The following is a 26,105-nucleotide window of genomic DNA, read 5'->3' as shown; positions in this document are numbered from 1 at the left end:
TCCTCTTTTTTCCCTTTTCTCTCCATTTTCTTTCCCTTTTCATTTTCTTTTCAAACACCTCTGATGGTTTCTAAGTACAGCTTTATCACTGGTAGCCTGGGGTGAGGCTGATGGACACTCCTGGGCTGGTGCTCCATGTACCTCTGGATGCCCAGGGCTTTCCCAGCTGGGTCACAGGAGCCTGTGGGTGGGACACCAGGCTCCGGGCACCTAAGCCCTTCTACAGTGGGGCTGCAATGTCCCACGTGGGAAGCCAGAGCATTGTCCCACCATGCCTCCTCCAGGAAGAGCAACTGCCAGGAAACCCTGCCCCGCTGCCTGGAAATGCTCTATGACGATCTCTTTCTCTGCTCTCCAGGCACAGCCAGGGCTGGCTCTGTGTCCCTCCAGCCAGGTGGCTCAGGACTAACCCAGGAGAAGGAGTGGCTGAACCAGCCCCAGCAGGTTTGCCAGGTAACCGGTGGTGTCTGGCTTTTAGTGCCTCACACGCAGTTTCACTTTTGGCTGAGCCTTGGGCACGGTGGAGCTGGATCCTGACGCTGGAGCCGGCTCTGTGCTGGGCACAGTGTGACCCTGGCTCAGTGTGGGCACTGGGGGTGTGTTACCCCGGCACTGCCCTGGGACCTTGAATAAAATCACCAAACCCAGCATTGTGCTGCTTCTGCCCATGTAGCACTTCCAGGGCTGTTGGGAGGGCTGGGAATCCCCGATGCTCCACTCCCACTGGTGCTTTGGGGTCACTCACCTCGAGGGGCTGCTCCTCCTCTCTTAGCTTTGGGGGTTCAGCCTCTGGAAGCTGCTGCAGGCAAAGCAAGGAGGGCTGGAAAGCACTTAGTCCTTGAATTGTTCCCCCTCACCCTGAGAAGTGCTGGCCAAGCACCCCCCAGCCAGGGGGGTCTGAAGTGACCCTCAGCCTGGGGTTTGAGCTGAAGTGCAGTTTTTCCCCAGCAGCAAAGATCAGTGAGCAGGGGTGTACCTTGACAGTGTGCCCCCACACGGGGGTTCTCCTCTTAGTCTTGGGTGTGGGGTCTCTCCCCATGGTGTCCCACGCCTGGTAACCCACCTCTGGACCCCACTTCCTTCTTCACACATCGTCTCTCACCTCCCCCATCCCAACAGCACATCCCGTTTCTCAGCTCCTCTTACCCTCCCCCCCCCATATACCACCTCCTGCCCCCCCAGGGGTACCAGAGCCCTCAGACCCATGTCACTGGTGTCACCAGGCTGGGCACTGTGACCTGCCCGTGGCGTGGGGGGGGGCAGCGATGCCCCCACTGAGTAGCCGCGGTGTTCACCACCGAGTCCAGCATAAACTCTGTACCGGAGACCTGTGGAGCAGAGCTCTGCCTGGCAACAAGTGATGCAAGTGCCAGCAGCCAATAGGATTTTTTTTTTGCTCCCCCCCCCGGGTGTCAGGGCAGGGTGGGGACCGGAGGGTATTTCCAGGGACAGAGCTGGGGGTGCTCATTTCCATCGGGGAGCCCACCGGAGCCATGGCAGAGGAGCAGCGGGACCTCATCTCTGACCGCGGCAGCGCCGTGCTCAGCGTTGGGAACACCCAGAGGTGCCACTGCTGGGGGGCAAGGGGTGGGGGGCACGGAGAGGGCAAAGTGGGCACAAGTGGGGACGTGGGACAGGGGGGGCATTGCGTTGGTGCGGGATGGAAGGGGACACAGTTGGGCCAAGGGGGTACAGAGTGACTACGGGGCAGAAGGTGGGGGGCGCAGGGTGGCTACGGGGCACTGTGGAGCCAAGGGGGCTGTGGAAGGGGCCAGAACATGGCTGTGAGGCAGGAAGGGACACGGGGAGGATATGGAATGGGTGGGGCACAGTGTGGCTGTGGGACAGGGGGGACATGGAGTGGCTATGGGATGGAGCGGGACTTGGGTGGCTATGGGATGGGGGGACATTGGGTGGCTATGAGGCTGAAGGGGGTCACTGTATCTCTGGGGCAGTTGGGGACAAGTCATGGCGATGGGGTGGACAGGCTCAGCGTGGCTGTGGGGCAGAGAGCCATGGCTTGAACCTATGGGGGAGGCAGCATGGCTATGGGACAGGCTGTGGGACAGGCAGGCTGATGACGTGCCTATGGGGCAGGCGCGGGCCCTGGACCCAACTGGCTCTGCGGGGCCGCCATCCCATTGCCACCGCGTGTCCCAACTAGTCCCCATGTCCCAAGCCCCGCGGGGGCAGCCCCCGCCAAAGCTTCCAGCCAATCAGAGTCCCTGGAGCTGTGACATCACCAGTCTCCGGGCAGACACCCCCGCAGCGCTGTCCCGTTCGGGACATGTCCCTCGGCCGGGCAGTGCCCGCTCCCCGTCGGGCAGCGGAGCCAGGGAGTGGCCTCTGGAGCACCGCTGCACCCCTATAGTGCCACATTCACCCGGCGGGGCAGCATCTGGCACAAAATTTTAAGAATTAACTGCTGTCCGGCATCCCATGGGCCGTGTCCTCTGCCTCAGGAATCAGCGGAGATTCAGGTGGCTTCATAATCCCACAAAAGGAGATGCCCAGAGTGATATCGTGCCCCAAAGTCCCCTGGCAGTCCCCTGTCCGCACCTAAATGTGCCCACGTACCCCTCGGTACCCGTCCCGTGCCCCCCCCTCCCGCCCGCACAGTGAGTTTCAGTTCCTGGTGTGACCTTCACACTGAGTTTTCACTTCTGCACCCTGCAGTGGGGGAATTTGCATTTGTCTGGCTGCAAACCCCCCCGGGAAGGGCGTGTTTGGGGCGGGAACAGGGTGATGTCAGAGGATCATCTCCTGAGCTCCCTGTCCGTGCCCGCAGGTCGGTGTTGGGGCGCAGAGCCGGCCTCTCCGTGCTCTCCATCCTGGTGGCCCTGCTGATCGCTGGCCAGGCTGTCACCATCTACTTCGTGTACCAGCAGAGCGGGCAGATCAGCAAGCTGACCAAGACCTCCCAGACGCTGCAGCTGGAGGCTCTGCAGAGGAAGCTGCCTGCCAGTCAGTAGCCCCATGGGCACCAGTGTGGTGGGGGGGGGGTCCAGGGAGAGGGGACAGATTCCCTCTGGCCCACCCAGCCCTGTGGGTGCTCCTCACGGTGCTCTTTCCTGAGCAGGTGCCAAGCCAGTGAACAAGATGAAGATGGCCATGGTGAACACCCCGCTGGTCATGAGGGTCCTGCCTGCTGGCCCCCTTGCAGACCTTCCGGTAAGAGAGTTTCACCATTGCTTGGCACTGTTTGCTGCCCTCAGGGCTTGCTGCTGTGCTCACACTGCTCCTTTGCTTTTTCTCTCAGGCCATGGCCCCTGCTAGCAACAAAACTGAGGACCTAGTGAAGCACCTGCTGCTGGTAAGGTCCCCTGCATCCCCATCTGCCCCACAGCTGCCCCCCTGCACTGTTTTGGGGTCTCTTTGGGTGTTGGTGGGAGCTCTTGGCCTCCTGCAGCATCTGTCTGGATGATATCAGCACACTCCCACCTGATTTTTCTTTGCCCTGTCTCACTGTGGTCATTTCTTTGCAGCAAGCAGACCCTGGGAAGATGTTCCCGGAGCTGAAGGACAACTTTCTGGACAATGTGAAGAGACTGAGAAACACCATGGCTCACGCAGACCTGAAGGTCAGTGCTTGCTGCCATCCTACTCTTCCCCATCCAGGAGTCCCTTGCTTGGGGGAGGGACTGGAATGTCCCCACGTGGAAAAACAAAGGCCTGCTTGAGCCAGGCTTCGGCCACTCCCACCCCAGGGAAGGGGATGGTGCTCACCACCTTCCCTGGCCAAGCTGGAGCTCATGGCACAGCTCCCACAACTCCCCCTATGCCCATTAATGTGCTGGTCCCCCTCGTTGCAGTCCATGGAATCCTGGATGTACAACTGGCTGCTGTTTGAGATGGCCAAGAACCCCAAGTCGGAGGAGAACAAGGCAATCCCGGCAACTAAAGGTATTGGGGATGGGGCTGCTGAGCTGGGGAGGGTCAGGGAGGTGTTGGCATGGGGCATCCCACAGGGAGCCAAGCCCTCGCTCCGGTCATGGTCCTGTTCATTCCGTGGGGAGCCTCTACTTGGTGGCCTATAGGACATCACAGAGCATCTCTGTCTGCTGCATGCAGGGCATTTGGGGTGAGCAAAAGGCTGAACAGCTGGAGCACCACCCCAAATCCTCCACCCCTGGCTAGCCTAAGAGCTTGAGAAAGGTCACGGGGCTGGGGCTTGTTCACCTTTAAATTAAACTGCTTGTGGGTAGAATCTCCTGCTAAGGCTGCTGAGGGGGAGAAGGGCCTGAGAGGCTGATGGGGTCTCCCCTCTGTTTCTGTTGCCCTAGTGCAAACTAAGTGCCAGGCCGAGGCCAATTTTGGGGGTGTCCATCCAGGCCGGTTCCACCCACAGTGCGATGAGAACGGTGACTACCTGCCCAAGCAGTGCCATTTCTCCACTGGCTTCTGCTGGTGCTGCTACAAAAATGGCACCAAGATTGAGGGCACTGCTACTCGGGGAAAGCTGGACTGCTCCGGTAGGTTGCCAGGGAGGGGAAGGAGAGGAATGAGCAGTATGCAAGGACTGCTTGGGATTAGGGAGGAGGAGAGCTAGGAGAGGAGAGGCATCCATGCTGTAGGGAGCACCCCTCTGGTGCCAGCAGATTAAGACTAGAGGGGACCCTTAAAACCACAGCCAGCCCAGGTCTCTGCAGGTGGAGCCAAGGTATGCAGACAGGGTTTTCCATGAGCCCCCCTTGCCCCCAGCCCCCAGCTCAGCAGTGGGTGCAGCCTCTCCCCCACTGCTCTCTGTGGGATGGGGCGTGATGGGGCAGCCCTGGGGTCCCGCACCCATATCCTGCCCTCCCTTTGCAGGGGCTGCTGCTCCTACCAGTGCCGCTGCCACCCCGGATCCGGACGAGATGATCTTCTCCGGGGTGGACACGCTCAAGCTGAATGTGGAAAAACGTGAGTGTCCAAGTGCAGTCCAGGACCGGGAAGGGGAGCTCCTGGGCGAGCACCAAAGCGCTGCTGGGGAGGTTGTGATGGAGACAGGGGTCTTGGTTGGTCCTTGAGCTGTCCTGCTGACTACCTCCTCTTTTTCCCCCCACAGCAGAGTAGAAGATGCCAGCAGTTGCCTCCAGCATCCCAGCTCCTCTCTGGTTTTTTTCCCCCGTTTCTTTTCTGCGCTTACATTGCTGACCTTTCCCCCGCTGTAGAACAGCAGCTGGGGCTGAGCTGCCACGACTATCAGTGCTAGAGACAAAGTGTCCCCTCAGAGGCTGGGTAAAGCAGGCTGGAAAATTATTTCAACCATGTCAGATCCATAAATCCTGTTCCCTTTGGCTCATCGACATCCCACAGCACCCAGGCAGTGGCAGAGCTCACCCCTGCTGAAGAATTAATGCTTCCTTGCACTAAATGAACATTAAAAGCAGCAAAACAATATCCACCAGCTTCTTAACTGATCCCCGTAGGCTGGAGCCCTGTTAGACTACTGGAGTAGAGGGTTTTTATTGTGGGGTGTTCAGATTTGTAGACAGAGATCTTCGCCTACAGCCGCAGCAGTGGGTAACCGTGGGCAGAGGGGCTTCTAATCTTCCTGAATATATCTGATTGTTCCTTTATAAATGAGCTCAAAAGCTAATTATTTCCAATAAACTTTTGAATAAGAAAGTCCTGTAAGCAACTCTAGCAGGGCTGTGCTTGCAGTTTGCAGCTGTCGTAGGTTAAAAATAAATGCATCTTAATAAAAAAAGGGACAAAGAAAAATCTCTGCAAACACTTGGACACCTGTGTCCTCACCCAGGACTGTATGTGTTTCTTTCCCCACTGCTGGCCCCTCCCTTGTTTGATTTCCCATGCACCCTGGGGCCCCCCTGGCCCCCATCATGGCCCGGGAGGCTGAAGTCTCCTTTCAGTGAGTCACAGTGTGGGGGGGAGAGGAGAGGAGAGGAGCAGCCCCCTGTGCCAGGAGCCATCTCCCTCCTGGAGCCAGAGAGCTCTGCCCTCACCCACGGAGCACAAGGGGATCTGGTCCCTTTTTCCTCACCTCCTAGATCCCAGTCTGTCCCCAGCGAGCAGGAAGAAAGCAATTATTTTTCCCCCAAGGGTTGAAACAGTGCCCATGAACCCAGGCAGACATTGGGCTCTGCTCTCCTACCCACAACATCCTCCAGAGCCAGGCGGTCTTGGTCACCTCCCTTCCTTTGAAAGTAGTAGAAGCAAAATCTTACATTGTTGGGTTTTATTTTGTACTCCATAAAAAAACAACACAAAAACTGACTCTGCCTTGGCTGAGAACAACTGCTGGACACAGCTGTTCAGTGCAACTCCACGGACATGATAATCACTACTGTCAGTGTTAGAATAAAAAGGAAACCCGAGCTCTCTTCTGTAGTAGCAAAAGGACTGACACCACAAGTCACAGAAGGAGGAGGGGAAAAAAAGGTAAAGGTTTCTCTTAAAAATATAGCTCTGTGGTAAGAGAAAGGGACGGCTGGGTGTCAACAAGGAGAAAAGCAGCCTGTGCTCTGCTCTGGTCAAACTGCCTTCTCCAGTTCTGTTCCACGGGGAGGGACAATAAACACATCTCCGGGCCCCAGCAGGGCAGGAGGAGGCAGAAAGTTATACTGCTCTGCTCTAAAAGTCACAGTTAAAAGAAGTTATAAATTACATTTAAAAAAAAAGTTGGAATTCTCCTGATGAGCTTCCTTTTCCTTTCTTCTGTTTGATCTTCACCCATAAATCCTTAATCACAGGAATGCGGTACCTTTGGGGAGAGGAGTTAAAAGCGTTAGGGATGGGGAGGAGGAGAACAGCCTCACAGCTGAGCAGAGCACGGGCAGAGGCATCTGGTCCACTTCCAGGTGGCTCCAACATCACCATCTAATCCACATCACTCTTCCAAGCTCCCTGTGGTCAGCAGGGACAGACAGACACTGCCAGAGGCCGCTCATCTCTGCTGGTGACAGAGGTCAGCAACATCCAAGCTGGATATCCAGTTCTCAGCAGCTAAAGAGTTGAGGTCAGACACATCCAGAGAAGCCAGCACACGGCTGCATGACATTCCTCACACTGCTCCACTCCCTGGCCCTCTAATCTAAGGCCAGGCTGGCTCAGTGACCACTTAGGGGGCACACTGTCTTCCCAAGACTGGCCCAGGAGTTCTGAATTTGGCCAAGGTTACCGCCGCTCTGAGGTACCAATGGATAGCCCCCATCTACAGGCCATGTACCTTCTCACAGTCCTTCAGGCTCAGCTGTTTTCTTCTTCTAAAAAGAAAACAGGGAGAAATAAATAATTATCGTCAGCACCGCAAACATGAAGGACCCAGCAAAGCCACAGAGGCTTCCTGGATATGTCCCTGTGGAGGTGGTAGCCACCACAAGGAACATCCTGTAGTCTCCCTTTGAGCCCTTGGAATGGGATGCAGTAGCCTGCCAAGCCCTCAGCAGCTCCAGCTTCTGCTGAGAACAAGATGAACAGAGAGCTGAAGAGCAGCACTTACTCCTTGGACAGGCTCTCTCTGCCACCAAAAGGGCCCCTGGGTTTGACCCTTCCAGGGACAGGGATCTCTCCTGGGGCAGCGATACAAGAACAAGCCCTTCTTCGAGCCACCCTAATCCCAAACAAAGATCAAGATTTCTCAAGATTGGCCACAGTGAACTGCAGGCTCCTCTGTACTGCCAGCAAGGCCAGGACATGGCTCTGTTCCTTCTCTAGCCTGGCACGCTGCCAGGATGGGATGAGCACCACAGCCATGACTCAGAACAGCTCTGCCCACAGTACCCCAGCCCAGGGTCTGGCACATACCTTCTTCTTCTTTTTGGGAACCTCAGCAGAGCCATCTGCTACAGGCTCCCCTTCAAAAGACACCTTTTTGCTTTTCTTCTTTTCTTTTCCAGTCTTCTTTTCTGGGAGACGGAAAGAAAAGCCAACTAAGAGAGGGATTCTGGTATTGTCAGCCTCTGAGAGGGAGCACAGACTGGCAGGAGAGCCCCCAGTAAGTTTTTGATCACATCCAAACTTGAGCAAGCTTTCCAGAGCAGGAACTGGATGAGGCCAGAAGCCTGCTACAGGCAGCTGTATCTGGGGATGTTTCCCTAATACCTCTGAGCCAGAGCAATTTGATCCCACCATCTGTCTACACATGTGGGTGGAATTACATAGGATTCCCTCCTTTCCATATCCTGCTGCCCACCCGCTCCAAGGAACCGCTTCAGTGCTGGAGGAGCTGGGCACATGCCAGAAATGAGAGCAAGGGGAGCTGCTAACACTCGATGGGCATGAGGTTCAGCTTAGCACAAATGCTCCAAGAGGCTTCAGCTCACCCATGTGCAACTGCCCACATGAGGGCCAATGGACAAGTCTGTCTGCTCCAAAAATAAGGGCTGCATTTCAGCAGAACAGAAACACCACCAGATATGGCCCAGCCAATCCATCTCCTTTTCTTTTTTTTTTTTTTTTTTTAAAGCCTACAAGATCCAGCACAGAACCAGCTCTGGTTTGCAAATACAGGCTGCACTGCAAAGGAAAAAATGGCCTTTGGATTAGGGCACCAGGCAGAGCACTACAGAATGGCAAGCTGTAGAAAGGTAACAAGTGACAGGATAAGAGGAAATAACCCCAAGTTGAGCTAGGGGAGGTTTGGATTGAGTATATGGAAAAATTTCTTCACTGAAAGGGTTGTCAAACACTGGAACAGGCTGTCCAGGGCAGTGGTGGGGTCACCATCCTTGGAGATATTTAAAAGATGTGTAGATATGGCACTTGGTGACATGGTTTGGGAGTGGGCCTGGGTTCATAGTTGGACTTCATGATCTTAGAGGTCTTTCCAACCCAAATGACTCTGATTTAAGAGGGAAGCAGCCAAGCAGGAAGCCAATAGGGAAGTGGGTGCTACTTACAAGGGCCCTGCACTGGAGGCTGAACATGCATCAGCTGCAAGAACCTACTGCCAACTAGGCCCCAAGTGTAGCATGCTTACTTTTAGCTGGTTTTTTCTTTTCCTTGCTGCCTGCTGTCTTCTCTGGGTCACCATCTTCTTTCTTTTTTTTCTTTTTGGGTACTTCTTCATTAGCCTGCCCTTTCCGTTTCTTCTCCTTGGGCTGCCCCACAGCCCCATCCTCTCCCCCCAGTTTCCGCTTCTGAGACGTTTTCTGCTTCTTGTTCTCTTTGTCTTTGCTCTTAGACGGTTTCACAGCCTTGTCTGCCGTGGAGGATGGTTTCTTCTTTTCCTTCTTCTCTTTTTTCTCCTTTTTCTTCTTCTTCTTCGCTTCCAATCCTTCCACTGCCTGCACTGCAGGGACTTTGGCAGCAGTGGTGACCTCGGTTTCGCTCCCTGAGCTTGGCTCCCCTGACTGTGGGACGGAGAGCGGGGCATGTGATGGTGCTGGGGTCACTTGCACCTCTTTTGCACCAACATCATTCTCTTTCGCTGCCAGGGCTTTCTTGAGTGAAGGTTTGCGGCTGGCATGACCTGGCTCTGTTTTTCCTGCCACCTTCTCTTTGTTGGAGGCTTCTGTGGCTTCCTGCCCTGAAGGGGGGTTGTTTTCTGCAGAAACAGTGATAAGAGAGAGAAGACAACTCAGGGAGCACTCATTACACAGACCACAGTCACAGGAGGATGGAAATATGCATTTGAAGAGGAGCATCCAGTACTCCTCACAAGAAAGCTAAACCTGCTGGCTACCTATAGCAAAGTCAAAGAAAGATGCCTCAGCCTGAGATCAATTATCTGGAGAGGGAAGGGGGTGACAACACTCACAACAGCTTTGGCTGTTTGACAAGATGGGTGAGCACAGATAGATCAGTCCTTCCCCAGGACACCATTCCCAGTAAGTCAGGGACTTACCAAGGTGGTGGGGGTACCCACACCACCACGTTTAAGCATCATCCATGGCAAACCCCAGGGCACCTGGGCCTTCTTGAGCCCATATATATAGCCCTGACCTCCTCAACACTCTTTTGCATGATGTAATTATGTGCTCAAGGGGCCAACAGACCTGTTTGAGCCTCTAGAGCAGGCCAGAGCTCACAGCCAGGCCACAGTTCACACCAGAGCAGAAGCAGCTTCCAGCTCCAATTTCTGCAATTTGCCAACAAACCAGGGAAATGGTGGGACTTTTCCTTTCTCCACAGGTCTTCCCACTTGCTTCCCCTGCTCTGCACTCCAGATATGCTACAGACCCCACACAGCACTGGGCATACAGCCCAATGGGAGGCTTAAATAACAGCACTGTGTAGCAGATGTTCTTCAGCCAGTGTTTGAATCTTCCACAGAAGCCATCACTACCTCAGCACACCAATGCAGTGTGCCTCAGCTCCAGGGAGAGCCCTCCCTGCTCCTGTTAATTACTGTGGATAAAGCAGAGCTCAGAGGAGACAAAGGCACTGAGCACTGAGCCTCACAAGCAGCCAGCATGTGTGTTCAGGGAGAGGGCTGTGCCATGGCCAGGGAAGCCAGCAGACGGCAGCAGCACTCCATGCTGCTGGGCTCCGTGATGGAGACACACTGGGAACACGGCCCGTCCCACTGACACCCTCGCCAGTGTCACCCTCCTGTGCCAGCACGGCTTTGCTCCAGGGACAAGCAAATTCCCAACCCTGCCAAAGGAGACCCACCTGCTTTGTGGTTTGCAGCCACCTGGTTGTCATCTGTGTCGGAGTCACTGCTGTCAGTGCTTGAGCTGTCGGCTGGGGCTGCTTTCAGAGGGGCCTTGGCAGGAGAGTTTGCAGCAGTCACAGCTGCCTTCCCTGGCCCCGCTTCACCTACAGGCTGGGAAGGAACCGTCTTTGGGGCCTGGGGTGCTGCTGGGGCCTTGGAGAAGCCCAGATAGCCTGTGAGGAGGGACTGAAACAGCACAGACACACTGAGGAGTCACAGCAGGGCAGCCTCCCACACACCAGACACACAGAGCTGTCTCTGCTGCTATTGTCCTCATACTCCAAGTGAAGGGCCCACCTCTGGCCACTGGTGGAGCCAGCTCTGAAGAGCTCAGGGCTACCAGGAGAGGGGCCAGCTCTGACAGACACCGGCTGAGCTGACAGCCATGAGAGCTGGCGGCCAGAGGTTCTCCTCTTTGTTCTCGCCCAGCAAGGCAAGCTTGGGGGAGGCTCCTGGCCATGAGTGTGCGCCCACGCACAGCTAATGCACTGCAGATGTGCTGCACGCCCTGCACGTTACTTACAAAGGGAATTTAATGGCTTGGACACGGGTTAAGTTACAAATAAAAGTGGGGGAAAAAAACTCCTGCTGCTATTGGCACTGTGCACCAGTTCTCCTGGTTTAACCCTTGCAAGGTACCATCTCCTCCCGTCTCTTCTCCCAGCAAAGGCACCATGAACCCTGGACCCAAGGCTGGCTGCCTGGGAAAGCATTCCAGGTCCAAGAGACTCCCTCTTCCCCCACCAAAAGTCTTGCTCACACCACTCCACTGGAGGGCCCCCAGTTCTCTGCTGGAAAACCCACCCAGCACCCTGTCTGCTGTGGCTGAGGATTGAGTCGTCTCTCAATCCTACTTAGGAGCCTGCTGCAAGACATGAGAGGATCCCAGCCTGCTCAGGTCCCATACCTGTGATGCTGCCTCCTCCTCCTCCTCACTGGACTCTGAGGAGGAGCTGTGGGCTGTCTGGGTCACTCCTGGTTTCTGCAGCGAGCCTGCTGGAAGAGCAGAGTTCATCCCATTAAAACCACAACTGCTGTCTGGAGCTGAGCTCACCTACCCAGCACAGGTACTGCCACCAAAAGGCCCTTCTACCTCCAAAGAAAGAGGAGTGCTCTGCCAAGCTGGAGAGAGGGAACCACTCTCCAACCACTACACACCTCCCACAGGGTAGCAAAGCACTGTCTCCACCCTGACAGCACTTAAAGCATCTTCTGGAGAGAACTGACCAGTTCGGGGGGGCTCCTTGGGTGCCTCCTCCTCGTCACTGTCAGAGGAACTGCTGCTGTCTGTGGTGTCCTCTGCCTGGGTGGGCAGCGTGGTCTGGCTCAGCTGGGCATTCTGCACTGGCTGCAGGCCTGGCTTCTTCACCTTGCCAGTGGAACTTTCTGGGAGCAAAGCAGCCTGAGGGGCGGCAGTGTTGGCTGGAGGAGCTTTTCCCACAGGAACCGTTTGCTTTAAGCTGGAAGCAGCGGGGGCCTAGGGAGAGGAAAATGAGATCGATCTGAAAGGAGGAATAACTAACTGCTCATGTCCATGAACTATAAGCAGCAGCCCAGAGCAGATGGGCTTGGACCACCTTGGCCCTTCTTCAGGTGACACTACTGCAGTTCGTGTCAGGGTTAGCCCAAGAATCTCTCAGGCAGGACATAGAGACCCCAGCAGACCCATCTTCTCCCTCTCCTCAGAGAAGCTCCCCACCTCCTCCATCATTACCTTTCCTGTCAGCACATTGTGCTCCAAGGAATCCATGCTGGAGCTCTCAGACACTCTGCTTGCTGGAGGGACAGCAGGAGTTTTTACCTTCTTCCCTGCGGGCAGGGTGGCATTGGCCTTTGCAGCCACCGTGCTCAAAACCGCAGTCACTTTGACATTCTGCTGGGGTAGACTCTAAAACAGATGAGAAAGAAAATCACGACAGAGCACAACCTGGAAGGAAAAGATAAAGAAGCATACACCAATCCAGCACTAACTCATGAGCCTTTCCATCATTTTCAGCACCAAGGCCTTTTGTTTTTTTTTTCCTTCTCTCCTTTACAGACCAGCTCTGCCTCCCATGAGCCTCTGAGGCCTCTGGCACAGCCATGAGCAGCAGTAAGGGTCAGCACCCCGGGAGTGCCAAAGCATTAGCTCAGTGCCCCAAAGGCACCCATCAGGAGGGCAAACAAAATGTGTTGTGCTTGCAGGCTGTGAATCCCTACCCACTGCAGCACCAGCAAGACTGCAGTTGCAAACCTTTGCATAGCCACCACTTGGACTCCAAGATGTCTTCTACACTCTAAAAATCACACACTAAGAGTTAATTGGTAAGAAGGATAAACAAAGACACCAATCACAGAGAAAATCTGCCTCCAGGTCCACAAACCAGCAACAGATTACGGAGCAAATTAACAAGACGCAATTTTGTTGCCTCACATTTAAAACCTCCCATCAAACTTAATGTAAGAGGAGTTAAAAATAGAAGAGCCAGGGGCATGGAAATCAGGTACTGACGACAGGGCCAAGACACAAATGCCAGCAGAGGAGGGAGCAGGAGCCACGAAGGAGCATTTGGCCTCCTTGTTTGTGTTACCAAAAAGGCTACGTGAGCAGCTCTGCCTCTCCATAACTGACAAGCTGGGCCTTTGTGGGCTGACATTTCCCTCACAAAACATCTGGCCTTCAGAAAGGAAAAGGCAACGCTCTGCCATGCAGAGCCACCAATCCAGTGTGAGCTCTCAGCCCTCTCACACAAAGCTCAAGTTACAGCAGCTGCATTATTTTATACAATCTTAGTACTATAAACATGCTTTACGCAAGGACTGCTCAGGCTGGTTGCCTGTCCATCAGCTGGCGGGAGACAGCCTTTCCATAGCCACAGCATCAGGCCAACACGGGGAAGGGTTTCCTGAGAGCACATAACGCCCCTCTCCCAGCAAAGGCACTGGCAGAGGATGGGTATGTGTGGGATATGAAGTGTGCTTGGCCACTAAGCCCTGGGCTCAGAGCACCAGCCAAGCCACCACCACATAGGAACGGTAGCCACGTTCCTCAGTCAGTGTTTTTTCATGCAGCTTCTTGGGCTCAAATTGCAGCAGAAGCGCAGAGACACCCAAGGCACCCAAGAGCACCCAAGAGCTTCGCACCAAGGCAGCTCTGTCCCCAGGGAGCTCAGCCACAGCCTTGCAGGACTGGCATGGAGACATGAAAAGACTCCAGTGGGAGCACTGGGATCAGCTCCATGACACTCAGCGTGCTCTCAGCACAGATATGGAGTCACCTCCCTTCTCCAAGGCAGGGTCTGGCTCCTCTAGCTGAAAGGCAGCAGGACCACTGTGCCACCCTTCAAGACAGATCCTTCCATCCTCCCAAGGCTTGCAGAAGAGGAGTCCAGAGAGCTCCAAGCTTTCGGGAGGAATCAGGCAACGGGTTGCCTTGGAGCTACGCAGCTGATGGAAAGACGCTGCCTGGAAGGATTTGGCTGCTTTTCCAGTCTTACTTCCTAGAGTAGAGCAGAGGCAACAGAGTCCCAGAGGAGGTCTGGGTTCGTGTGTCTACTTGTGTTCCTGTCAAAGCATTCACACCCCCCCACTGCTCTCACACACTGTAAGATTGCTGTGGCCAAGATGGGCACCCAGATCCACGGACACTGCCAAGAAAACCTGATCCAGCCAAGGGGGGGCTCCCCTGAATCACATATCACCTGCACAACTACCACCTTCCAAATCCTGAGACCTCCTGAGCTGCGGAACTAGCAGCCTACACACCCAGTGCATCAGCAGCTCCTCACCTGAGAAGGGGGGACTATTTCGTTCTCTGAATCTGACTCCTCGCTGGAATCATCGCTGCTGTCCACAGCTGCAGGGGCTGTGGCTGGTGCCGAAGCCAGTGCCTTCTTCACATTTGTTGGCTGGGGCACAGAATTGGTTTTCACTGCAGGAAAACAATAAGAGATTGTCATTGTGAGAAAGAGTTGCTCTCTGTGGCTATCCAGAGCAGGAACTATCACAACAGGCCGCACTGTTCCATGTGCAAGGGAGAGGAGGAAACCCACGAGGATGCAGGTGAGGGATCCTGGTTACTACCAGGAGACTCACCAGCTTGTGGAGGCTGCCTCTGTGCTGCAGGGGACTCCTCTTCACTGTCAGACGAGTCACTGCTCCCACTTTCTGAGACCTGGCTTTTCAAGGTGCTTCCCACCGCTTTTTCAGGCGGCCCAGCTTTAGCAGTCTGGCTCAGGTTGGGAACAGGCCCGGGCTGTTCTGTTAACCTCTTAACAAAACAGAAACACAGGCCCAGAAATGCCGTGTTAGTACAGGTGTTGTTTAGGAGTTTAAGTGCAGTTTTAGCTCAAGTTGGGTTTTGTTTTACCCTAACACAGCTGTTACCAACACTCCATCCTTGGCACATTAGGAGTGGAAAAGGCTTCAGTTACTGCCTGGACTGAGCTGCTGTACACACATACTTCTGCATTTAGCAATTTGCTTCTGACAGGAAACCCGAGAGTGTTTCACTCACGAGCATGCAGGCTGACAGTGCTCGTAAGCACACAACAGCAATTCCTTCTTCAGGCAGAGACACTGGCTGGACAGGAGCCTGAGGAGAAAGCAATGCAACCCCAAGCCTTTCACTCCAAGGAAGAGCTTTATTTAAGTATGACCTACCCACAGGTCAGGGAATCTACTGAGCTGGGAAGCCTTGTGCCATAACACTTGCAAGATTCAGAGACAGTAACAGAGCAGCTACATCCTAGAGGTGCTGGAGGGCTCAGTGTTAACACAGGGCTGTCACAAGGGTTTGGGGACACAGAGGGCAGGCAGAGATAGACTGGGATTCACCTTGGAAACTGATGTGCCAATAGGTCTCAGAAATACCCAGACAACAAAAAACCTCTGACACCTACTTTCTACAGCACCTGTCGACACTGATGTCCCAGGACAGGCCACAAGCCACTTCCCAAAGCAACTGCTGTGTCAGCACTAGGAAGCCACAGTCATCTCAGTCCCAGACACACAACTGCCAGGTGAGACTCTCTCTCTTCCTGGCCCCTCTCCCAGTTTGTGCTGAGGGCTGCAGACCCCCGTCCTGTACATTGAATGCTAGTGGTGGCAGAGGGACAGGCAGCACTTGTGCAGAGATCTGGGAATTTCACCCCCCACAGATACTCCCTAGGCTCACAGTGCTCTGCACCCACTCCGTTTACTCCACTCATGGTTCATCTCCGGGCTGCTCTGCCAAAGAGTGCATCGTGTTTGCCAGGGCAGGCAGACCCTGTCCCCCTGGCATGTGATGGCAGCCTGCTTTGGCACTCAATGAGAGAGTCCTGCCCAGCTGCATCGCCCCTGCCACCCCCTGCCATGCTGCCAACACAGTGATATACCCCAGCAACAGAGAGCACCAGCCTAGCAGGCCCCCCAAAAGACCAATCCTACCATGCCTCCTGGCACAGCCCTGCCACAGCCTGCCACTGGGGCAGTGTTTATCATCTCCAAGCCAAACGCTAAACAGACAACAGCATCTGCATGTTTATCCCATTACAGAACAGCTCTCCGAACAAGCCAAGTACATTTTGACTCTGCTTAGAGAAACAGAAACCTCCACGAGTGCTTGGGGAGGGGGGACTGCGAACCTCAATTCTCCGTTTTGTTTTGATACCAGTGAGTCACAATCTCCAGGAGAGAGGCCAGATTTGCAAAGCTGAAGAGAGAGAACTACTTGAAGCACACAGAAGAATTCACACGCATTACTCTGAGCGTGCTAGCTCCTCTCCCTGCTGTCCCAAGCACTGCTGTGCAAGGGAAGAGCTTACCAAGATCAGAGCCCACTCACTCAGTTTTAAGCCCTTCATAGCAACAGGACTGGTTTCTCCCCCTGTGCGGATGCACAGCACAGGGCTGCTTGATTTCCTAATTTAGCAAGGGAGTGGGAACAAGCTGCCATGCAGGAACATCCTAACACAGAAAGAACACAACAGCATCCACAGAGAAATCACCGTAAGGTTTGCACAGCCTCAGGACTCCTCAGATCTTCCTGGGAGGAGGCCAAGGTCCCTCCATCCCCATCAGATGGATGACAGCTGCAGGTGGGATCAGAGTGGCAGCACGGCCGAGTTACACCCAGGGAGCAGGTAACACAGGCAGAGAGCTTCTGACAGCTTGGGAGTCACAGGTACTGAAGTAACTCGGAGAGGAGGAAAATAACTCAAGAGGAAATCATTTTTCCTGCTCCCTCTCCAGCCCCCAAAGCAGGAGCTGCCTGCGGCTCCGTGAGTGTGATGACTCAGCTCCCGCACAACCCATCTGCCACTCGCTGGGTCCATTTGCATCATGCAGCACTGCATGACAACAGGGGGAACAACACTGAGCCACGTGCGCCCAGCACGTTGTACAACCACATTCCATCGCTGCCTGTGCACCACGGAAGCACCGCGGGATCGGGACTGGGACCAGTATCTCGGCTGTGTCACGGCCCAGCAAAGGGACAGTTGTCAAGTGCTCGGGAGGGGCAACAGGGTTCAAAGAGACTCTCTGACTTTTGGAGATCTGGCCTCTCCCCATAGGGCCTGTGGTCCAGGATAAAAAGTTGTGGGCACAGCTCCTGCTAGCGTAGCCCACGCGGGTTTTCCCGGGATGCTCAAGGAAGACACGGGTTCCCAACACGTGGGTTCATGTGCATCTCACACCTACTCCTTGTAAACAGAAGCAAAAGCCTGTCCACAGAGGGTTCAAGTGCCACCTTTGGCTCAAAACGTCCAGGAGAAGAGGCAGAGCAGAATTAGCTGTTCCGAAAGAAAAGCAGCTCACAGCATCTTTAGGGTCAGACTGTCCCCCATCACCATCCTTCCCCCCCAGAAATATGCAAAACACCTTGTCAACTTCTTTAACTAAATATTCCTGAGTCTTCAGGGGTAAACATACCAATTAAGCAGTTCAATTTAGGCATGATGTTCATTTTAATTGTGCTAATCCACCCCCACAGGGAAGGATGAAGCAGCTTCCAACGCTCTGTATCTGTTTGGATCTTGCACAGAAGCCAGAGGAAGTTGCAGGATACAGTAAGTCAGTGGTTAGCATATGCCCAAGTAGCAGATGGTGAGAATGAGCTAAGAAGAGTTTGACTGGGAGGACAGGACTGTGGACACAGCTAAGCCCAACGGTTTGTCTTCAGGCTTCACTCGTGGTCTCTGCCTGTAGGTTACTAACATGGGAAGAAACAGCCTGTTTGGCAAAAATAGAGCTCCCTCGATGACAAGCTCTTCCTTGCTGTGTCAGTTTGCAAGAGGGAAGATGCTGAAGTGGTTAAACCAGCAGGTAAAACTTGCTGCTGACAGCTTCACAGAATCAACACTGGGGGAAACAAACCTACCCCAGCACATCCTTCACCTACAACCCTGCTAAAATGGACGAGTCTCGATGGTTTTGCAGCAGGACCCCATGGCACAGCTATCAAAATAGCTGCTCCTGTCACCCAGAGCTGAATCCTCACATACAATCAATCATGCAGGAAGAGAGCAGCAAGAGCTAACTGTTAGAGATGCGTCCCCCTCCACCCACCTTAGCAGACCAAGGCTATGAAGACAAAAATGCAGAGCCTTGCTGGCTCCTGCCTGTCAATACTGAAAGGACGTGTTGACAAAGAGCCTCCTTGCACGGACACGTGAGGCTCTGCCCCCGGCTTCTCTTCCTCCCTTGCAGACAATACGTGCCATCTCCAAAAGGCTGCTTTCAGGGCACTTTCTGAAGGGCCCTGCAGCTCAGAGTCAAGGCAGAAGGTCTCAATACAACATGTGGGATTTAATTCCCTTTGAGTTTAGCCACCTGGGTTCAATCTAAGCTCATGGTTAAAGAACTCAAACCAAACCCTCACAGGAGAGCCAAGACCAAGCTACCTGTGACCCTGCACATAAGGCCCACTCCAGAGGGGCAGTGCACGAGTTAAGAGAACAACTGGTATCAAACAGGGTACCCCCCACCCTCCTCTGGTACGGCTGAGTGAGCAGAGTTAGGCTGTACTTGTTGTTTCCAAGCAGGAAGATCTTCCTCTCTAAGGGAGATACAACATACTTCTGGTGTTTCAAGAGATCAGTATTAGCATTTAAGGGATAAACATCTGTCTTGCATACCCCATCCCTTGGCACTGGGCTGAATAAGGATCACCTACCTTCTGGCTGATGGGCACAGGGAGATCCTCCTCTTCACTGCCTGAAGAGTCAGAGCTTTCCACTGGCTTTACACTTTCAGCAGGCTTTGTGGGAGCAGCAGTCCTTCCCAGCAGGGTTTTAGCCTGCTTTGGCACTGCTGCTTTTGGTGCTGGCTTCCCTTGTGACACTGGAAGTGCTTTTGCTGGAGATGCTTTGACGGAAAGTGATGCTGCTGGTGTAGGTTTCACTGGGGATGGGATGGCCTGGGAGGATTTTGGAGGTGACTTTGTCTGGACAAGACATGAACAGAGTGAAATAAGGCAAATTCTCCAGCAGCATAATTCATTTGCTTAAACTGTAATCAAGGGAAGAGATTTCAGAGCCCCCTGGGAAATGCAAACCCTGAAGAAAGTTTAGTGACTGGCAGGACACAAGGAATTCTTTCATCTAGCTGTGTGGGGATAGTCTCCCAAGATGAGAAAGCAAGACCAGATATTCTTCATCAGCCTGCTGCTACTAATAGTCCCCTCCAGTGAGGTACAAGGCAGCACTCTGCACTCTCCACAGCTGGGAAGCTGGACTGCACTACAGCTTGACAAATTAGACACTATTTATTGCTATTTAAACCTGAGGAGCAAATTCCACCACGGCAATTTGCCTTTTCAGATGGTAAAGGAATTACTGGGAGGCTTTTTTATTTAAAAGTACTGACGGATTTTTTTGTTTTGTTTTAAGAAAGGCACAGTGGGGTGATTAAAGCTCAGAGCCAAGACACTGAGGTGCTTTTGAACACCCCACGCCTTTTCCTCCCACCCCTAACAAGACTTTGCTACACACTACGTGCATTTACAACATTTTCTTTTCACTGCAGTTCCCAGTCCTGAGAGGTGTGCAAGGAGAGAGAGAGTTTCAGACAGACGCACTTGGGTTACTGAAGGAAGTTCTTCATCTTCACTGTCTGATGAGCTGCTGCTCTCTGATGTGTCAACGGGCTGCGCAGCCCCTGGAACCGTTGTGGGTGTAGGTTTGGTGTGGCTTGGTGCCAGCGCTGTTTGCTTCACTGCATTCTTCTTGTGAGACACCGGAGAAGTAGGTGCACTTTTCACGGGTGCTGCATTAAACTGTGCTGCTTTCACAGCTGGTTTTGCCTGGTAACAAAAGGGAACAGGAGAATCAGGTAACACCTCAGAGGAAAATGGCTGCATGGAATGTTTTAAAGCAAGCTGCCTTGCTAACTTTGACCAGGACAGGCTCGTTCGGACCCTTGGGTTGTGGAGTATCTGAAAAAAGCCAATTTCTCCACACACTCCCTGACTACATCCGTGAAACTGCACGCCAATCACCTCCTACAGATCAAAGGATCTCCCTCAGCTTCAGGCACTAGTAGAAACTGGGATGGAATGATTGATGCCAGCAGGGGTTAATGGGGCTCTAAGCCACATAGCATGTTCTCTGGCTTTGGGGATCTCACACACCGAAGGTAAAGGGTGTTGTCAGAATACAGCATTGCAGCATTTCCTCTCATCTCCAAAAGAAGGGAAGTGACTTCTTAGGGACAAAGAATGTGTTGGAGTGGTTACCTGGACGGCTGGAGTTGCCAGCTGCTCCTCTTCCTCAGAGGACGTGTCCTCACTTGATTCCTCACTGCTGCTCTCGGCAGCCCCAGCCGCCTGCTTCGGCTCTGGAACACAAGCGAGGAGATGTCACAGCTGCTGCCTGCTCTGAGCCCCCAGAGAGCGATGCTAATGTGGCTTTTGAAGTCAGGGAAAGAAAACAAGCCGCAGAGAGGGCTAAGGGATTTGCAGGGAAGAGAACCCAGCCCTGCCGAAAGCATCAGTGGCCTGCTGGGAGCAGCTTTTCCAGACAAACACTGGTCCACAAACACCACTCCAAGAGTGCAGGCAGAGATGGGAAATGCTTCCTGGCCACCCTCTGACCCTACGGGGAGCTGCCCAGCCACACGCAGGGGCACCCACCCTGGCTGGGCCTCCTCTGGAAAAGAGCCAAGATAAGGATCATTTTCAGAGCTTCAACAGTCTGTGCCTCACCCCCCTCCTCCAACACATACATACACACACACACACACACACACACTTCAAAGCACTTAAAGATTTCCCTAAAGACTTCAAAATTCCAAACTAATCATTTGCAATTGGGAATAAAGAGAAAACGCTGCATTGCCTTTCAAAAAAGCTGAAAGTATCTGTAATATCAGTACTGCATCTCTTGTGGACACACTATGCTGTTACCCCCAACCCTGTAGTGCTGGGTGCTGCCAGACAGACATCTTAGCACAGGATCTGCTGCTTGAAATGGGAGCGAGCACGCTGGATTCATCCCACGGAGCTCCAGAGCTGGCTGCTTTGCAGTGTTCTAGCAGCCTCCCCAAGGAACAAGCATCACTGAGCTTTCCAGCAAGGGAGCTGAAAGGAACATGCTGAAGGCACGTCTCAGACCCGATTCACAGCAGAGCTGGAGCACACACACACATTTACAACACCCTGCAGGTTCCTTACCCGCTTTGGGGGCTGGGGCCTTCGCAGTCGGTGTCTCCTGTTCCTCCTCGCTCTCAGATGAGGAGCTGCTGCTGCTGCTGGAACTTTCCGATGCTTTGCTCACTACTGGTGCTTTGCTTTGCCCTACTTTGGCCACAGCTGCTGTGGCATGTTTGGGCTTCCCAGGAGCAGGCAGTTTCTGGGCCTTGGCTGGAGCTGGAGCTGCAGCCAGAGCATTGGGCTGCTGCTTGTTGTTGGAGAGCACAGTTCTGTCGGGAGCAGGGAGTGCCGCTGCTCTGCCCGCCGGGGCAGTGGGCTTGGGAGGAGAATGCAGGGAGTTGGCAGCTTTGCCACCCACCACAGCTGGTGTTACCTACAGGAAACATGAAAATTAGAAGCCTACGCACAGATGAGGGGCTAAATTGGAGACAATGTACCTTCAACAGCAATCTGACAACCAGGCAAGCGCTTTAAGGAAGGATTTGGGAGACAGATATCTGAGAGAAGGCTTATGGCAGCACAGGAGGGTCATTTTAATAACAATTCCACCTCAGCTCACAATTCTACACATGCCAAGGAGTCTGGGACAGTCCTGGCCTCAGAGTACCATCAGCCTTCAAAGCCACGAGAATTGCCTTACCGCCACTGCACCTTTCCCAGCCGGCGTCTCCTCTTCTGACGAGGACTCATCCTCCTCACTGCTTTCTACAGTCACTGCTGAGTTTGTGGCCAGAGAAAGGCTGGCTGCTGCACAGGAGAGAGCCACAGAACAGCTCTGTGAGTGTGTTTCTCACAACAATGTGGCCTCTGGTTTGCAGGAAGGTCCCAGCAGCAGGGCAGGGTCCCATCTCCACACCTCCCCCAACACCACCATCACTGCTGTCCCTGTGACAGACAAGTGCTTTGCTCCTCCAACCCATCCTTCTCCCCAGCACCAAGACAAGAAACCTGCCAAGATCTGCAGGTTTTCAAAGGCTAGTCTACAGCAGATGAACTGAGCCAAAATACATCAGACACATGGGTTTTTGTTAGACTCTGCAAGCCAACGCCACCCACATCAGCTGCACCAGGGATCTATCCCCACTTCAGACAGGGGCACTGGCTTTCCAGACCAAGTCCTTCCCTCACCCATGTAACAGGCCCATCCTGCTGACCCCACACACACCTGGGACCAACTAGTGCTCCACAGTGGACAGCGAGAGGTTCCCAAGGTTTCATCCAAGCAACAACACCCATCCCTCCCCAATGAATCATAACAGCTTTTTTTCTAGCTTCAGCAGACATCTGTGCTCCTCAGAAACTCCACATGAGAAGAGAAGAGGGTGCTAAATTAGTTGTCCTATTTTTCTCTGAGCACAAGGGAATAGCCATCGCTTTACAAGCATCTTCTCTAGCCAAGCAAGTTGGGTTGCTCCTACACAAGCCTCCAGTCCTACTCTGTCAACTCCAGGGAGATGAAAGGCTCCTACCATTTGCAGCTTTTGCCTTTTCTTTCTCATCCTCTTCTTTCTCTGAGCTCTCAGAGCTGCTCACGGGATCAGGAACTCTGATCTTTTCTGGGATGGCTGCCTCGTCATCACTCAACTTTCTTCTCCTTGAATTTGGGGGAGTTCTAGGGAAGAAAAATGGTGTCAAAACCCATAAAATACATCTTGAACAAACTGCAATACAATTACTCATTTACTGTCAGGTGAGGCTCCAGGACAGGCAGTGTAATTCCTCTACGGCTCCTAAAGGGATGGGAGAAATAATTCTCTAACCTGCAAGGGGCATCTCTAGTCCTCAGGGAACTCCCAAGAGCAACATATCCCTGCAATACTCAGGAGATACTGAACCTAGAGCTTTTTTTTCTGTGCCCTAAGCAGACTCTTTCTCACTTTAGCAGAGAAGTAAAAAAATATATGGTCAGGATGGTGTTCAACGCAGAGCTAAGGCATCCTACACAACAAATTCCATCTCCAGGAGGCAGCTATAGCCACAGAGTGGTAAGTGCAGCCTCAGGGTTAGGGCAGTGATCCCCAAACAGGTCTTGGTATTCCACAAGACCAGAAGAAATGAATCTGAAGGCTGTAAAAGCCATTTGAACTTGGGCTCCTGGGTCAAAAGGGCAAGAAAGTCAGGTTGCAGAGAGGTTTAAGAAAGAAAGTGGCTGGACCTACAGAAGATATGTTGGAAAAAGGGGAGGAAGAGGCCACATATAAGCATTAAACACTTAAGCTGTTCAATTGGGTTAAAACATTAAGCTGGAGAAAGATTCCTCCAGGCTCTAAATCCTACCTGACCAGAACAGATGATGTGGGCTAAAGTTACCCATGCTTTCATTTGAAAATTAAAGAGAACACATTTGCTTTATTACAAGGATAACACTGGGCACAGGGTGTGATTCATACAGGCAATACTTCTAAGCCCTGAGACACACAATTATCAGAGGCAAATAGCCTCACTTCTGTGCCAGTTTAGCTCATTTTATTTGTTCATCTGTTTTAAAAACAAGATTAGTCCAACAATTTGGCGAGTAAAGATTGTGCTTGTCACCAGAGCGTTCCAGCAGCACAGCTGTAACAGCAAGTTTGTGCAACAGGCTAAGCCAAAGGCATGTTTACTATTCCAAAGTCCTGGTAACTACTCCAATAATCCTTTAATTGTTTTAATAAAACAACATGCAGTCCACACAGGCAGCTCTGATCCTGCAACACCTTCCTGATCCAGTGGCAGCTGACAGCACAACACAGGCTGCTGTCAGTGATCAGGAGCTCAGGGATTCTGTGTGAGGGGAAGATGTGGTGTCTGCTAGCACTGTCCCTGCAGCTTTCCAGAGCGTCTGAGGGCTGCAGGGCTCTGGCTGCTCCTAGGACTGAGCTGGTCCAGCTTTCTCCTGTCCCCAGGCACCTTTTCACCCACTCACTCCCTGCATCCCCTAAGAGTAAATGCAGTTCTGGAGGGAGGCCACTCCTGTAACTGCAAGTCTCAGCTTTCAGGTTCACTCTGGAAGAGTTTCTGCAGGACAGCACCAAGGACACCTTGGTGAGATGGGCAGGAGCCACAGGGTAATTTAAGGAAGGACATTTTAGGGCCAAACCCCTATGGAGTGACAAGATGTAATAACTGCAGCTCAGTCACAGGAGCACTCCAGGACACCTTCTGGATAAAGAGGACTACTGGTCAACACATCCCTCCTTCTGACTCCAAACCAGGCATAGCTCAGGCAGATCAGGAATAACAGACATCTTTGTGGGGCAGGACGACAACAGAAGGGTGACACTGAAGAAAAAGGAATTAAACCTGATGTAAGTCCCCTGTTGCCCCCAGGTTTAACAGCAGCAGTGTCTGGGAGTGTTTGCTGCAGCAGGCAGGGTAAGGTCACCATCATCACCCACAAGAACAACAAACTGTTTTAGAGGCAGGAACTGCAAACCTCTTTCTGTGCTGCTACACCCTCACCTAGACCCAGCTTTTCTCCTGCCCAAGTGTGGAGCACAAGAGCAGGGACCAAGGCTGCAGCAAGGCATGAGGTGTTCCAGCAAAAACACACCTTTGAGGGAGACACTTCCCAAGGCTGCTGGTACGGCCACGCTGAGGAGCATCCTCATTCCAGCACTCCCAGCTCCAGGAATTCCCTGGATAACCCAGCGCTGAGGCTGCCAAAGGCCTCCCTGCAGCCCTGCACTCCAACATCCAACCAAAGCAAACCCTGGGTAGATGCCACTGTCACTGCACCCCACGGATGGGAAGGCCCCACACTGCAGACCTTCCCGTGGGGAATATGTAAGCACTGGGAACACATCAGGGCTTGAAAGGACAGGCTGAAACCAAAAGATGTCCTCTGAGCCAGATCATCTGTGATCTATGCCAAGGTTTAAGTCCCTGCAAGAGCTTTGGCATTTCAACATCTGCTCAACGTCTCTGTTCCTGGGTCAATGCTCCTGCAAAGCACGTGGCTTTAAAAAGAAAGTGAAACAGAACCAGGGAACAGATTTCTGACAGTAAAGCACGACTGTGAGCCTCATAACATTCTAGCATTGACCAGCACTAACAGTATCAGCTGCTCAAAACTAAAGTAACAACTTATCTCCAAGTTCAGGAAATTTTAAAACCACAGTAATCTTGAACATCTGAAACGAATTGCTGTGAAACCACAGGTTAGGAGAAAAGTCTGCTGAGCACAGTTATCATTGGAAATACTCTGACAACTGGGAATTCTAGCAAATAAAGATCACACATGCCATGTTAGCACAGCCTGGAATCTACCTGATACTCATTTCGTCCTTTGACTTACTTTTCCCAGTGAGTAAAGATGTCCTCGAGAGAGGTCGAGAGGGAAGGGAGCAACTTCTGTGAAAGCAGAAGGAACACCAGTCAGCCCCGTCTCGAGATGCGACCACCAGAGACCGCAGGGGCCCGTCCAGGAACCCGCGGGCAAACGGGACCATGCCATCCCCACACACACGCTGCCGGTGAATCCCGCATGGCAGCGTGTCCCCCTGCGGGTCTCCCCGGCAGCAGCACGTGTCCCGGTGCGGGACAGCGCTACCCGGCGGGCTGCCAGCCTCCTCTGTTCCCCCGGGAGGCTCGGGGCCGGGACACCACGTGGGCTCAGCGGGCCAGCGTGCAGCCGCGGAGCCACGAGCGCAGGGCCCCACGGCCCGCACCGGCGTCGCACCCGGTGGTCGCTGAGGGCGCCAAGGGGGTCCGGGCCCTGCCGAGGCCCGCCCGCTCCGCGGGATCATTCCCCCCGCCGCGGCCCTGCTGCCTCCCCCGAGGCCCGGGCGCGTCCGCCCCCGTTACCTGCCCGGTCTGCGCCTGCAGTTCGCGGGCGGCCCGCGCGAAGCCGCCGCGCAGCAGGTGCTGGTGGATGAGGGCGAGCAGCTCCCGCCCGCCACCGGCGGCCAT

The 26,105-nt window shown here is 53.5% G+C and overlaps 2 protein-coding genes across 5 annotated transcripts; one reads left to right on the top strand and one right to left on the bottom strand.

Moving 5' to 3' along the window:
• Nucleotides 1–1,458: 1,458 nt before the first annotated feature.
• Nucleotides 1,459–5,724, top strand: CD74 (CD74 molecule). Of its 3 annotated transcripts, none has more exons than XM_027718260.2 (9): nt 1,459–1,564; nt 2,789–2,964; nt 3,080–3,171; nt 3,260–3,313; nt 3,486–3,581; nt 3,813–3,903; nt 4,284–4,472; nt 4,810–4,902; nt 5,051–5,724. In XM_027718260.2, exons 1-9 carry the CDS (start codon nt 1,494–1,496, stop codon nt 5,053–5,055), a joined length of 867 nt encoding a protein of 288 aa, XP_027574061.1. In that variant the 5' UTR covers nt 1,459–1,493; the 3' UTR covers nt 5,056–5,724. The 3 variants fall into 3 exon arrangements, with proteins under 3 accessions (XP_027574061.1, XP_027574060.1, XP_027574063.1); XM_027718259.2 differs by having other exon boundaries at nt 5,048–5,724; XM_027718262.2 differs by lacking the exon at nt 4,284–4,472 and having other exon boundaries at nt 5,048–5,724.
• Nucleotides 5,725–6,166: 442 nt separating this feature from the next.
• Nucleotides 6,167–26,105, bottom strand: TCOF1 (treacle ribosome biogenesis factor 1). 2 transcript variants are annotated; one of them, XM_027718255.2, is made up of 18 exons: nt 26,001–26,105; nt 25,492–25,547; nt 22,685–22,827; nt 21,856–21,962; nt 21,237–21,588; nt 20,301–20,401; nt 19,644–19,868; nt 18,741–19,010; nt 14,678–14,852; nt 14,371–14,513; nt 12,318–12,491; nt 11,831–12,080; nt 11,511–11,599; nt 10,561–10,789; nt 8,924–9,490; nt 7,750–7,850; nt 7,172–7,208; nt 6,167–6,706 (listed from the first exon to the last, which is right to left on the bottom strand). In XM_027718255.2, exons 1-17 carry the CDS (start codon nt 26,103–26,105, stop codon nt 7,176–7,178), a joined length of 3,120 nt encoding a protein of 1,039 aa, XP_027574056.2. In that variant the 3' UTR covers nt 6,167–6,706; nt 7,172–7,175. The 2 variants fall into 2 exon arrangements, with proteins under 2 accessions (XP_027574056.2, XP_027574055.2); XM_027718254.2 differs by having other exon boundaries at nt 6,167–7,208.

This window comes from Pipra filicauda, unplaced genomic scaffold (assembly GCF_003945595.2).
Source record: "Pipra filicauda isolate LSUMZ 115617 unplaced genomic scaffold, ASM394559v2 scaffold344_size1527164_pilon, whole genome shotgun sequence".
Classification (NCBI taxonomy): Eukaryota; Metazoa; Chordata; class Aves; order Passeriformes; family Pipridae; genus Pipra; species Pipra filicauda.
Note: the sequence above shows the minus strand (reverse complement) of the source record. Positions and strands in the feature narration are given on the sequence as shown.